The sequence below is a fragment of the Neolamprologus brichardi genome, chromosome 15 (assembly GCF_056152115.1).
Source record: "Neolamprologus brichardi isolate AB-2024 chromosome 15, ASM5615211v1, whole genome shotgun sequence".
Classification (NCBI taxonomy): domain Eukaryota; kingdom Metazoa; phylum Chordata; class Actinopteri; order Cichliformes; family Cichlidae; genus Neolamprologus; species Neolamprologus brichardi.
The window spans coordinates 7,010,270-7,025,367 of NC_142118.1; the positions used below are offsets into that span (position 1 = coordinate 7,010,270).

General features: G+C 41.6%; 1 protein-coding gene across 2 annotated transcripts; it reads right to left on the reverse strand.

Moving 5' to 3' along the window:
• Nucleotides 1-375: 375 nt before the first annotated feature.
• LOC102792694 (terminal nucleotidyltransferase 5A-like) lies at nucleotides 376-6,921 on the reverse strand. Of its 2 annotated transcripts, none has more exons than XM_006797237.3 (2): nucleotides 5,850-6,921; nucleotides 376-4,861 (listed from the first exon to the last, which is right to left on the reverse strand). In XM_006797237.3, the coding sequence occupies exons 1-2, from the start codon at nucleotides 6,273-6,275 to the stop codon at nucleotides 4,046-4,048; spliced, it is 1,242 nt and encodes a 413-aa protein (XP_006797300.1). In that variant the 5' UTR covers nucleotides 6,276-6,921; the 3' UTR covers nucleotides 376-4,045. The 2 variants fall into 2 exon arrangements, with proteins under 2 accessions (XP_006797300.1, XP_087708427.1); XM_087852301.1 differs by having other exon boundaries at nucleotides 376-4,858; nucleotides 5,847-6,921.
• Nucleotides 6,922-15,098: the final 8,177 nt, after the last annotated feature.

Sequence of the window (15,098 nt, forward strand, 5' to 3'; positions counted from 1 at the left end):
GTAAATTCGTGATACCTGCTTGCCGTTTCAGATTCACTTAAAGCTAATTAGCTTGGCAAACAGTGTGATGACGTTCGTTGACGCTCATCTGTGACGTCTCACTGAGGGGAAATCCTTCACGTTCAGCTGTTACTTGCTGGCAACAAGAGTCGTGCACTTGTGTGGATGTGCGGGCACTTCAGAGCATTGACCTAATGAGGACTTTTCTCTTAATGTCAAAACCTGGACACCAAATCCAAATGCCAGAGCCGTTTACCTCGGCTAAACTAAAGTTCAAGGTGGTGAAACGTCTAATAATCATCATGCAAAGTGCTACTGCAGCTGATAGTGTTTGTGATAAGAAAGAAAAATCTTAAAACATCTTTTGTTCAGTGGGCTCCTTTTGCTTTTAATTAAGAAATTGCTGCACTTGAACACAATCATCAGATGTTTACTTTCAGGTTCAAACAGGATTGCTGTTGAAAACACTGAAAAACAATGAAACAATCTTTTTACAGCAACAGAAATCCACATGGAACAGCTCAGAGCAGAACGTACAATGAACATGTGTAAATGTAAATCTCAACCACTGTATTCACCAAAGCAGGTCTCCATCAGCCAAAATTAATACACAGAAAAGCACCTTTAAATTCAGTGACACAGCCTTGTCTGCTAATTTGTCTGAACACAAAGTGTACAAAAATAGAGATCGATAGAAAAATAGAAGATCTGACTTGTTTGAGAGAGAACATTCTGAGTGAAGCGCAGTGTTAAAAACTGGAAATGTACTTCTGTCACGTCACGATTGTTATGAAAACTCTACTTTAAATCTCAGACGAAACGCTTTAATGCCTTTCAAATATCCGTGCATTTTCAGTTCTACTTATCTCATTATTTCCTCACTGAGACAAATTTCAGCAGCTGTTAACTGTGTTCTCCTCTGCTGGGCCCGAGCTCTGTTACGACACCGTTGCACACACAAACCAACTTCCACTCCTTTGACAACTTTAGAGCTTGTAGCTTGTAACACAATTGTTCTCTTTTTCTGTTACATGTGGTTTTATTTTAAAGCAGATACATTATGGCAGAATGCATTTGAACTGCATACAAAATGTCTTTATGCATTTGATAAAAAAAAAATTAAAAGTGTTTTAAATCTTTTACAATTTTCCAGTGTAATTTTTAGAAAACTGATCGCCCATGTTTCAAAACTTTCTGTTAAACATGTGTTTGTTACTCAAAGGTACCTTGTAGAGTTTGTTTGATTTTAGGAGCTCTAATAGAGCAAAATCTTTGGTTGTATCGTGCATGTGTATGAGAACATGCATACATGTGATGTCATGCATGAGGTCCAGGGCTGGCCATCTGGCAGAATGGGCACTTTTCCTGTAAGCCAATATAAGCATTTGCATTTGGGTGGATGCACCGGTTTTTCAACAACACGTCAGGAAAAATAGTCAGCGTGCCAAAATGGGTAGGAGTAAAAGGGAAGGCACTTGTGGAGAAAGCCGAAAGCCAAAACACAGATGCTAAGTTTGTCAAATTCAGGACCTGTGGGCCATAGTAGATGATTGTGGTGGCAGGTGCTGTGAGAAGAGGCCCAACAGCCGGACAGTAAACGGAATAAAAACTTGCAATAAGGAGAAGCTAATTTAATTCAGTGTTTTACATAGCACTAGTTGACTTGGCTTTACTTCAAGGCATTTTCATATTGCAAGAATGCACAAGAATCCCGCCGATCAGACAATCCTCTGCGAGCAATCACTTGGTGACAGTGGAAAAGAAGAACTCCCTTTTAACAGGAAGAGAACTCCAGAAGAGCTAGGCTCAGTTAGAGGCAGCCATCTGCTGCAAGGAGGGGAAAAGGGGAATAAAGATGAGCACAGAGAGACAACTAACAATGGGCTGGCTTCTTAGCACTACATTATAGCATGAGGCGATGATACTCTGGATTCAGTGAACCAATCAACACGGACCCATATTGAAAACTTGGTAGACAAGATAGCTTTTTTGGAGTATTGTTGATAACATTGCAGTTAAATTATTTTGGCAATCTTTGGTCAAATTAATTCGGCTAGTATTTTCACGAATGATGGTGTAGCTTCCTAGCTTGCCAGTCATCACACCAATGTTATAATGAAATCCATATAATTCATAATTCTATGAAAGATGTTATGCCAACAGATAAGACTGCTGAAACAGTCACGTAAGACAGTGAATCTTTAATTTTCTTCCTGTTGAGCTAAAACCATCTTTAAATGTTGAATAGTTGTCTCAGTGGAAAGTTTTGGTTATTTTTTGTTAGCCAGCGTTTATCATTAACAGCGTTTTTAGGCAGTGAGCTTGCTGTTACTCTTCTTGGAGCTGACTTTGCCTTGGCTTTACAGTTTATTGTCTACTTTCTCCTTCTCTCCCTCCCACACACAGGATGTCATTTGGGATTTTTTTTAGGATTCATTGCAGAAAGTCGTGCATTTTTGCAGAGCCCCCTTTATGAAGTGTGCAGTTCCTCTCGCTTGCTCTTCATTCCCTTTTCCTCACTACAAACTTTTAGTGTTTTACGGGAGCATCACAGTTGATATACAGATTCAGGGGAACGCAAAGATGGGTAGAGAGTGACATGATTGTGGTGCGCCAGTTTAAGTGAAACTGCTGGACCTGACCTATTTCTCACAGTTACGTCCTGATGAGATTGCTGCAGTTGATTTCATGCCATGAACCCACTTCAGCTTTTTAGACCTTAGGGAAATAGTGTAAACAAAGACAGAAACTCCACAGGGTGCCTTTAAGTAAGCTTGAGTGGTACATCTGAAAAATCTGTTCTTTTAATTTGCATTTCAGTTTGCATCTGGCAAAGTGTACAAAAACACACGAAAATGTGTTTTAATAAGACCATATTTTGAAATGCACAATGGGCATACATTTCTTTCTGTCACATTTCACCCTGCACATGAAATAGGTTGCTATACACTCCTTCACCTTAATTTGCAACACATCTCTCCTTTTAAAATAACCATGCATTATATTTTTATAAGCATTTTTTTAGACACTCTTGCCACCCACCTCCTACAGATGATGAGATTATGTTGGTACTTCCTCTTTGGTAATCAGGATGTGTACTTATCCAGCAGCACTGCTGATAAGAGCATAATCTTGAACCAAACACTGTTAAAAACATCAGGTGGTCCGATACCTCCCTCAGTGTTAGAGACCTTAGTCAGCATTGGTAAATTTTCTGACCATCAGTACATTCATAATCATTTTGAAAATGTCACGAGACAATTCAATACTACTCTAAGATAAAGAATGACAAAAAACAACTCTTCCCTTTAGGCTTTATCTAGGCACTTAAAAATGTATTCCTGTACAGAAATAAAGCATGCATTGTTTTGTTGTTGGGTATTTTTTTTTTGTTTTTTTTTTGTTGTTGTCAGAGTTCAGAAAGAAAAACTTGAGTAACAAAGCAGATCTTTGGGTTGTAAACAGTACTCACTTCCTTTTTTTTGCAATTGTCTTTGAAAACAAAGTTCCAGTCACCCACAAACTCAGTGCAGACGGTAAATATGTGAATGAAAACATCTTCTGCATCCTATGCTGCTCTTTGCTCTTTGTGGCCATTTGTGATCTCATGTTTTGGTTTGCAATGTGAAGAAGATGTGCTTATTACACATGTCAAAACCCACAACACACCAGAACACTATCCTGTCCAGGCTATTTATGACTCAGAGCCTCAGCGACGATTTGATCTACCAAACCCTCGAACTGGCAGGCCAGCCCCACTCACTGGCATCTCTCCCTGTGTGCTCACCTCCTGCTGTGGCATCCTAACCCGGGGGGAAAAACATTTCTTTCTCTTGCTGCTTTGGTCCTGATTCCTTGCCTTCATTTTCTTGCCTTTCCTTGATTCTCTTCTTCCTTTCCCAATCTTATCTCTTGCTTTCCTTTTGTCCTTTCCACAAACTTCCGTTCTCAAGGAGGAGATTTAAAAAAAATCATCACTCCTCCCTTTTATGAGTGGGAGGGAGTCCCAGCACTTACACAGTGGTGCATGGACATAAAAAAAGGTTTAGTTACAGGGCAACCAAGTGGCGTACATGGGGTGCTGCAAAGAAGCAAGGTACTGCTGAGGAGGAGAGGGTGGGCATGAGTAGACAGGCTGAACCTGTGCTACGTAATAGTTGCTGAAGTTGCCATCAGAGACATACGGAGCCGGCTGGTAGAAGCAGGTGACATTGGCAGCATTGGGTATGGCATTCTGCTGGACCAGAACCCGAAGGGCCAGCGACGAGATGAGGCCGAGTGTCTGACGCCTCTCGTGGCCCATCAGGCACACAGTGCTCTCTTGCACCACATTGTACAGCGTGGCAAGGTAGTCATACTTCCTGTCCTCCAGGTCTACAAAGTGGTTCTGCAGATAGGACTCCAGCTTTCTCCTCTGCTCACTCACATCAGGAAAGTCTATGAAGAATCGCGAGCACATGTAGCGCTGCAGCAGTTTCATCTCGGCGTCAGAAGCTGCACGGAAACCCCGAACCAGCAGGTGGCAGTACTTCAGCAAGCCCCCGCCGCGTATCTCCTCGGGGCTCCTCGTGCAGATGAGGCGCTTGCGCAGGTGATCGAGGGCGGTGGGGAAGTCACCATAGACACTTTCCCCAAGGATGGTGGGGTGGAAAGTTGCAGCCATTGGGTGCTCCGAGCACTCGTAAAAGAGGAGGAGCGAGTCCAGGCGGATCTGGAAAGAGTCCACGCTGAACTCAAACTGCCGGCGAAGAGAGTCCACAAACTTGAGCTCCACGTTCTTGCCACGGTTGTTGGACAGTGAGATGAGACTCCAGCGATCTGAGTCGTTACACACCTTCACCATCTTCTGCACATAAGCCTCCTACAAACAGACAAACAGACACAAAGTAAAACATGAAAAGTTTCTACACAATAGGAATCATGATCTTCAAGCAAATGTCATATTTTGCAGGCTTTAACCAGCACACTGAAATCATCAGTGAAAACTTAAAGACACTGTTGGAACCAAGAGAGTGGACAACAAGGGTTTTATACCCACTTTATATCCACACTGGAATTCTATATGCCCTCTACCTTTTTTATTTGTGTGTCATTAAGGGCTTACAAAAAGCACTGCATTATAAGATGAGTAACTAATTGTATATATCTGCTCAAAATCATTCAAAAACTCGAGGACCTCCTTCAAACCCTCTCACACAGTCTCACAATCTCTCAACTCCTCCTCCTCCCACATGTCCTTTTCACAGCTGTGGTAAAGTGAAGTTCTTGCAAAAAGTTTACCAAACACTTCTTCTTTCTCTGACCGTGACCTGCTCACCAGATGAACGACTGCATTCTGGGTCAACAATGGAGATATAATGTGTTTTGACAATGTGTTTTGACAATGTTTAAAACCAGACTTAGTTTGAGCAACAACCTCACATTAATGTGCACCAGATAAAAGTCTCTGTCTGGCCTTTTACTCATCATGTTTTGCTGATCACATCTGTTGGTGGGCCATTAGTAGCCTGGGTAGTCCTTGGTATCCAGGTAACTGAGGGCCGACTGATTAATGTGGATCTGACTCCAATTGGATTAGACAGAATCCTCTTTGAACTGGAAACCAACCTTTTTACTATTTGTAGGCTTATATCTCCATGCTGCACTGACATATTCAGACTTATTAGAATTGGGTGCATTATTAAATCTAAAATGTATGCAATGACTGAGAAATTTTAACAAATTCTGCTTCATGTATAATTCAGGAATTGAGTCATCTTGAAGCTCTGCATTATATGCGCCAGTGCTTCACAGTTCTCATGAGAATCATAATTTGCTCCGTTTGTGAGTCACATTTCTTCATACACTACCTTTAAGGTCACTGGTGTGATCTTTTCTTTATTCACCCCTTCGGGCAAGAAGTCTAGAAGTGAGTCCAGCACTATATCTTTCACTATCTGAAACTCCATCTCCCCTTTCAGCTCGGCGCAAAATATTAAGTCCAGATCTTTCCATCCCAGACCGCTGTCCTCATGCAGGACGTAGCTGGCTGCCGATCCGTTTAACCGCACCTCCCGAACATGTATCCGCTTCTCCTCCATGCGGCTTCGGACCACCTTGACGATATCTCGTGGCTTCACCTCCAAGGTCGGGAAGCTCCATCGCCCGTGAATGGGGATGGAGCCCGTGAGGATGGTGTCCAGCCGATGCACTTGTTCCCAGTTGAGCACGCTGAGGTTGATGCTCTCTCCGTGCGAGTAGCTGTCAGCTGCAGCGCACTCGGCGCTCTCGATCATGTTGACAGGAGGTAGAGGAGGATGTAAACGGCAAAACTTTCCACTAACTCCGTCCGGAGCTGCGGCATTAGCCGGAGGCAGCGTTCTGTGGAAATGACCCTTAGGAGCGGAACTCTGTCACACCAACAAGACCGTGAACGACAAAACGTCTTTACGCATGACGAAGACAACAGGTCGGGCGGCGTTGCCCTACTTCTTACATAAAGTCTGCTTCTCCAGACAAATTCAGTTCATGATCTTGTCAAGCTTTCGCTGGCAGACTGCGCGCTCCGATCCGTCTCCGTGTAACCTCTGGACAGCGGGTGTCAGCTGTGTCGATTATTTCTTTCCGTTTCAGCTTTTCTCGACGTCCCAGTAGTGCTCTGACGCAGCTATCTCAACCGAAAAATCCACTGGAGAAGTTTTACTTCTGTCTTCTTTGACTCGCTTTTTGTTTTTTTGTTACGCACAGCTTATTGCGTATCCATGCTAAGCAACTTTACGCTCCGTTTTTGTTTTTTTGTTTTTGTTTTGTTTTTTTTACAATGCGCGTTTCCGATCCCCACCTACTTTTCAAAAGCGGTGAGCGACTGCAGTTTGTCTTTTACATTTTGGCCGTTTTGGAGCTCGATGATTCTGCGCGATGCACGGAGGTCCCACTCCACGGCTGCTGGAGAGGTTGTGAACAGATCGTTTCCAGTCCGAGAAGCGATGGGGCGGCTCGGTTTGATTGACAGCCCACACCAACTAACACCACCCCCTCCACCCCCTCCGCTTCCCATGGTTAATTTCAGTGGCTTCAAGCTCGAATGCTGAGGCGTGTCTAAAGAAGAATAAAAACTTTTAAATTAAAGTTCTGGCCTTCAAAATCGGGGATTCGTATCCACAAACAGTCACTTTTACTCAAAATCCCATCATTCCGGAGATGCAGCCAGCCTACACTTGTCTTCTTGCAGAGGGGAAGCCTGGTCTTACTGGTCCAGTATCAGCCCCCCCCCCCCTGTTCAGTTTGACAGAAATATATGCACGTTATCAAAATCGGGTACTTAGAATTCTTTCCAACCTTCCAAACAGATAAATTTGTGTAAATTACACAAATATAAAACACTACAATTTTATTTTAGTTATGACGCAACTCATCTTATCTCCAAAGTCACACATCGTGAAACCACATTTAATGCGCAAATTTAACAACAGTTTCTGTTTTATTTGTCCTCTTAACACCAACATGAATGTTTAATTTGAGCATATATGTGCGATGAAAGTTGTCGGTCATGTTCTTGACTGCGGTCCAGCTTGGGTATGGGCCACCGTCTCTCGGGTTAGTTGTCATAAAGAATCTGTCAGTGCGGAGCTGGGCGCGCATATCTGCGTCACTGCAGACGAGCCCATAAACCAGCTTATCGCAGATTACCCTCTATGTGCAGTGTCACACACGTTAACACCGACACACAGGAAGATGCGCTGTTAGCGAGTGCACTTTCACACATGAGGGTGAACGTATTGTTATCCAAGAATTGTTTTTGTGCATGCGCAAAAAGCTAAAACACCGAAAAAAAGGAGAAACGTGATGATAACCGTGAGCCAAGTTTTGAGTAAGACTGAAGCAAAGATCCAATAATATCTGTCAGAAAAAGGGAGGGATGTAAATATGAAAACGCTACATTTTACAGAAAAAAACATAAGATATTTGTATCTGTTTAATATCTGTTTGGTATTTTAAAGTCCGACATATGACTCGAGTGAATAATCCACGTCAGTTTACAATCTGATAGGCAGCATTGAGATCAAGTTTACTTTAACTATTCGCCTCAGTATCATTGTCACTCGTTGATGCAGTGAAGCATATGGCAGCTGCTTTCACTTCTTTGTATTCTTGATGCATTAACAGCAGCTACTTAACATTTAAATAATACGGGAAGAATCACATTTATGTGCAAATGCAAAACTTTTAGCATTAGTGCTGCTGCTGCATTACAGGAAATACTGTGCCGTTATTTCCAAACTGCAAATACAGTACGTAGCTCTGTAGGTTAAGACACAGCAACAGCAGGTCAGTCACACTCGTCACTTTCCCCATTCACCATTTAGCTCAGTTTAAGCCTTACTGCTTACTGTAAAGCAACTACTTACCTGACCTTTGACCTGCCAAATGGATGACACCGGATTGGTTTCCGATGTCTAACGACTATCCAGGATTTCAGACAGACCGCATGCCTGGCTGCTAAACTTATCTCCATATATGGAAACAAATTTGTGCACACAAGAGTATCTTGAGGTGTGCACTAAATTGTAACCTATCTGTTTATGTGTGAATTATTATTGCACAGGGCCCTCTTTCTATTCAGGAACTTGACAGTAAATGAATCAGAGAGTTTTTTTTATTAAAAAATTCAGATGCAGACACATGAAGAAATCTCGGCACCCAGCATTCTGATCACACTTAAAATATCTTTCCATATCTTCTGCATATTCTTTTGAAATGTTTCCATGTTTTCCTATTAACCCACTATGTCTTCAGTCCCTCTATCCTTTCCTGCTCTTTGCTCCTCCTCTTTCCCTTTCCTCTTTTTACCATTACTACACGTGGAAGTTCATTAAGAGATTACAGTGAAGTAGTTAGGTGAATGTCCATCCGCTCGCTTCTTCCCACTCTTAACACCTTCTATTATTTTCATATATATCATGCTGGATCATTTTAGTATCTCAAAGATTTTCCATTAAAAAAAGAAAGAAAAAAATTTCCACATTTAACCCACATGTATTAGCAGCGTGCAGGCCTGCTGACCACCTCCAGATGTAAGATATTGCGACATTGTCCTGGTGAAGGTCACATTGACAGGAAAATTAGCCTGGCACAATTATGATGGCAGTTCTGTGAGTAGCTGCAGACATAGCAGCAGGGTGTAGTAAAAAAGTAAAATAAGCGTATTAATGTTGATAAAAGACCTCCAACCATCCAGGATATTTGCTGTTTTGGTTTTCTGGGTGTTGGAGAATCTCCTAAAATACCACAGGCTGCATGAAACTGCTAGGCTGAATGAAAGTATTCAAACCTATATGCATTTATATTGCACCGTGTGAAAATGGCAAAAGTAACCAAAATACATTCACAAGATTCAACACCGTCCCCAGGCAGCCAGGCATAAAAACTTTAGGCTAACAAGATAAGAAGGTAACAGGATAACAGGCATAAAGTCTACTGTCTACACGGGCAGCTAAGTCAAGTGTAGGGATATGTACATCTAAATGGTCTCTGTGGTGAGCAAATGGAGCTACAGGAAGCCTACAGGGCAACAGCATTTATCAAATAAACTAATTACGTAATTACAAGCTAAAATTTGTCACAGAGTACTTAACTGACCGTTTAACACTACTGAACATTGTTTATGCTTCTATTCATTGAATGGGAGTTAGGGGGAAGAGTTTGTGATGTGCAACAAGAGTGTTTGCACTTGTTCTTGAATTATTATTTGTGCCACCATCAGTTCTGGTGACTTCAGTGTGTTTTTTCTTTCTGGTACATTTGCACAAAGAACTATAAAGTTCCTCAAAGAGATTAAATAATACAAGTTTTTATGATGAGGATTATTTCCTGGAGTATTTATTTATTCTTTTGCCAGGATCAACACTACATTAAAACCTCAGTGTTGGCGCCGCTTATTGGGAGGTGCTTTAAGGTCATTTGTAATTACATCAAACTCGTTTTAGCTCATGGGCCACATGCAGCCCAGTTGGATCCCAAATGTTTCAGACCAGTAAAACAATTGCATAATATATGTGTTGAGCAGTAGGATCTAAAATTATTTACCAGAGCTAAGGCTTCTTTAAAAAGCTGAAGTCAAAAATAAGACACCTGCATCCCACACTTTAAACAATTTACCAGATATCAAAGGCATGAAACCTCACCGACAAGTCATATTTGTTGTCTTTATAATTCAAACGACCTGTCAAGAGATAGAAATACATTTAAATTGCCAGGCACGTTAACAGTAGAAAAGCAGAAAAGTATTTAATAACAGCAATTTAATTTAAGTGGTTCATCCAAAAAGAACCACTTAAATTAAATCTGTCACTGAAAACTAAAATATAAAAAAAAGCTTCCTTTGCCTTCCTAAACTGCAAAAGAATCTTGTGTCTCAGTGTTTTATTCAATTTCCTATGACACTTTTTGTCTGTCATGTCACATCAGGGCCTACTGAAATATTTTGCATATGAGTTCCTGTTGTTTTGCCCACAATAACTGTTACAAATTTTAACAAACACTTCACTTTATCACTGGCGGTGATGCAATCATGCAATTGCAGGCCACCCTGTTTCTGCTACTTAGCATGCAACACTCAGTCTTTAGCCCGTTGCCTGATCACGTACATATAGCACCGTAGATGTATAGTGGGTATCTGCTAATGTCGACAAAGACAAACCTCAGCAGTATATCCAATCAGTTTTAACCTTGACCTTCTGAAGTGACCTCTGTTGGCCTCAATCAACCCTAAAAGAATATGCTCAGTAGTGTAAGCCCCCTGCTAAACTCTTCCACAGCCACTAATGAGATTCATTGCACTGCTGGAGTGTAAGTCATGCAGCGCAGCGCTCGGAGAAGGTCCTCCACATGGTACTGTGCTAACGACAAGTTTAAGAATTTGTTGAAAAGAGGCCCCACCAGTAAAACCACAATGAACCTTTTCCCTCCTTTTATGCATTTCATACGATTATAGATTAAGAGATTTCACGATTAAAAGTTTACATGTTTGAATTTAACTTATAGACGATGTGTTCTCTTATCAGTAAATAAAGTCACACACTAAAAAGCCGACCACAATCGACTGTGTCACAGTGTCACAGACGTGCATTGCTCAAGAAAGAAAAAAAATGTAAAATGGTGTTTAAAATAGTTCAAAGTCGTTCAATGACCATAAATATATTTTTACATATATGATTAATTGACCACATTAGACTTTTTTTGTACGAGGCTCCTGCTTTGCTTTTGGAAAAATGAAATGAATAATGTCTGTGAGCTGAACTCAGGTGAATGTTTTAATGCAGCCCCCCCAAAAATCACAGAATAGCCCACCACCCCGCAGTTTTTCAGACTGCTTTCTTGACTTGTCATAACAAGGGCCAAAAGACTTCTCTGATAAAATAAACAGGAAGTGAGTCGCCCAATCTGTGACTCAGCTTCCTGTATGATATCGTGGTTGGAGATGTTAATACCACAGCAAATTTCTCTGATGGTTTCTGCGATGTGTAAACAGTTGTGCCGCTTGCACACACATTCATAAACATACAATTGTGTGCATTAGAAGCCAAAAACTAAAATTAATTGGAAGTAGTGACAACATGCAAACATGTTGCAGTTTACACCTCATGAGGCCAGCCTTCCTAAAACAACTTTGATGGGTAGTCTAAAAAAACACAAAACAAAACTTGGTTTATTAGTTCCAGTTAATGATCATCAGTTCAACTTTAGTTAGAAACCGCCCTACACCGGTGGTTTCCACAGTGCACAGTGCAGTAGTACACTAAAGTGAACTAATGATTTTTATCGTATACACTTTATTCAGCCTCTAAATGTGTTGAATATTCCCAGGTTAACGTGTTTAATCATAGGGCCACACAGTAAATTCTACTGTCAGGAATTATAGAAGCTATATAGAAAGAAATGCGAGACATAAAGGTTTTTTAACTCCTCTGTAGATTGATTACATAGCCTCACATGCAAATGGAAAATTATAAGAGAACATTACGTTGTATTAAAATGCCACGAGCCAAAAAGTTTGGAAACAGAAATGTACCTGATGTTTTTTTCTTTAAATCTACTTTTTATTGTGACTGATCATTCTCACACTGAAGTGTCAGCAGCAAACAAACTGGACACAAAGTGGACTAATCAGAAGCAGTACACATATAGGAAACTCACTCTTTGTCTGATAAATTTGCTTTGATCTCCTTCTCACATTGTTCTTCTACTTTCATGAGGAAACTGGAAAACCCCTGACAAGTCCCAGCAAAGGTCACGCTTACGCAGCATGAAGGTACCACAGCGCCATCTGCTGGACCACCACAAACAGCCCGGGCTGAGCTGATCTGAGACTCAATGAGCAACTCTATTCACCCCCCCGTAGGTGGCGCTCTTTTCTACAAGTTAAAGTTCAGCGTATCTGTGTCAGTTTCTCAGTTTCCCACATAGCTGCACACACAGAGACACATTGCACAGCTGTGCTCGGTAAACAGTGTCATTAAAGAGTCAAGTTAGGTCATTTGATCCCTTAATGCGGTGTATGATGATTCCGTTATTAAAAGCTGATTGAGTGAAATGCACTAATTAAATGCACGCAGCTATGACACAATCAAGCGCATTAGTCATCCATCTTTTGAAGCACGTCTCTTCTTCTCCCTGTTCATTATTTGCATCATATGTGCAGAGTGACTTGTTCTGTTTAAGATAGTGCTGATGCTGGAGATACTGTGGGTATCTGCCGTGGGAAATCTGCGTGAGCACTGCTGGTGTTGCATTTGATTCTAATATTGTTCCTAACCAATTAAACTTTGATACACGAGACCTGTGTCAGCGTTATTTGGTAGCTTTGTCTGCTGCTTCTCTGTGGGTCGGATGACTCAGACGACTAGTTGCACGTGCAGCAGAGGCGAATGCTTGGGATCAACCCCGTTTTGGCTCCGCAGCGTGATTCACGGGGACAAACTGTGCAAAAGTGGGAGGAAAGAAATTCCCTTGAGATATCTGTGAGGGCACATTTCCCAGATGATAATTAAGGCTTTTGATCAGCAGCATCTTTAAGTCAGGATTTCTTGCGTGTGCATGTGAAAATTGAGTGAAAAATGATATTTCCATTGAGCTTCACTTTGAAGCATCTGTAACTGGTTAGCTGCCACTACGAGTGAAAACCCCTTTTTCTCCAGTATCAGTGACAGGGAATGTTGAAATCTCATACAGAGGGGAAATCGAAAAAAAGAGAAGAGGACAACAAACGCACATGTGCAGTCACACCCTGCTGCTGATAGCAGTCAGTCTGCTTTATAGGCACAACATTGACGATGTAAAGTCAAAGTTAGGTTGAGGCTTATTGGTTGGGGGCTCCGGAGGAACAAAGAGGTTCTTAGTGGGAAGATCTCAGTGCAGCTGCAGGTGATGTGGCAGTAATTTTGTGCCTCGGTCAGTCATTTGGCACTTTGCTCTGTCATGAAAGGTTTAGGGTGGAGATCCACTCCTCTGCTCTTTTGAGTACGTCTTGACTGAGCAGTGATTTATTTAGGGTGAGGTGTACTTTTCTCACACCCACGGAGCAGAGCGGTGGTGGGAGATGGGAGGGAGCAGGTCAGTAAAGGGAAGATAAAAAGAGAAAAATGCATTCTGGTGTGTAATTGAGGTCTTGGATGAAGACATAGATGAGTGAAATACAGAGCAGGAGATAGGAGGAAAGCGTGCAGTTGGATGTCCTGGAAGGGTGGGGAAGAGGAGGTTGGAAAGCATAAACAAAACATTATGAGCAGAGGTGGATAAATGATAAAGAGAACCGGAGCCCCTGCAGACCACATGACTGCCTCACATTCAGCATCCAGCCTGATGTCACACAACACAGCTCTTCATTTACCTTACATGGGAGTGCTTTCCATCCTTACTAATACTGGGCTGTTTCTCATGTCTCTGCTTTGAGCTTTTCTCTACCTTTTTCCTCTTCCTTGTGAGCCAACTTTTATCTTCTGCCTACTCTCCCTTCCTTTCTTTGTGTCCTTCAGAGAGGTATTTATAGTATCAGAAAAAAATCGGATTAAAAGAACATCCAAAACACCCGAGGGACCTCATCCAGGTTTAACAAGCCATATAACACACATGTGGCACGATGCCTCAGTTTGTTCCTCACAGGTGTTAGTAAAAGATTTTATTAAGTGTTTCTCACAGCAAGTAAAACTGATGCATATGTTTCAGAATCCTTTAATGCCCTCTTTTATTCATTTGAAACTGTAAATAACTCTAAATAACATCTTTTCAATGTAAATATTTTATAAGCAAATCACATGGCAGCAACCCAGTGCATTTAGATGTGTACGCATTGTGGCTGAAGTCCAAATCGAGCATTAGAAAAAGAGAGAAAATATCCAGTGACATTTAAAAACAGAGAAGAGGCCTGTGTAATGTGCAGAGGCGAATTGTTCCACATTTTAGAAACTTCAACACACAGGCAGTCCCCTCTGAGGTTATGCTTAGTTTTAGGTATGTGCAGGAGTAGCTGATCAGATGACCTGAGAGAAGAGGAGGGTGCATAAGGCTGACCATGGCTTTATGACTACAGGGCACCCAGCGTCTGATGGCTGCTTCCAGCAGGGTATCACTCCACGCACAAGTTCACATCATGCCAAACTGGTTTCTTGAACACAACAGCGAGTTAACTCCACCCAAATTTCCTCCCCAATCACAAGATCTCAGCTAAATTAACTGCCTTTGAGAACAGGAGATTCATATTGTGGATGTGCAGCTGACAAATCTGCATCAACTGTGTGCTATCATGCCAATATGGATAAAAATATCTGAGAAATGTCTCCTTGTTGAATCTATGACATTAAGAATTAAGGCAATAATAATAGTAATAATAAGCGACTGGTGAGTGGAGGTGTATAAGTTCTTTTAAGGAAAACAATATCTTGATGGTAATGAGGTCAAAGTGATTACCAAAGTATTGATCACAGGGCCAGATGGAGGTTTCTCTTAATCAGTCTATTTGATAAAGTGAGCAACAACTCTTTGGCTCTTGTCTTTGGATTTAGAAACATTGGTGAAAACCTTCCCACCACCATCCAGTGTTGTTTTCAGAAAATCTGACACTA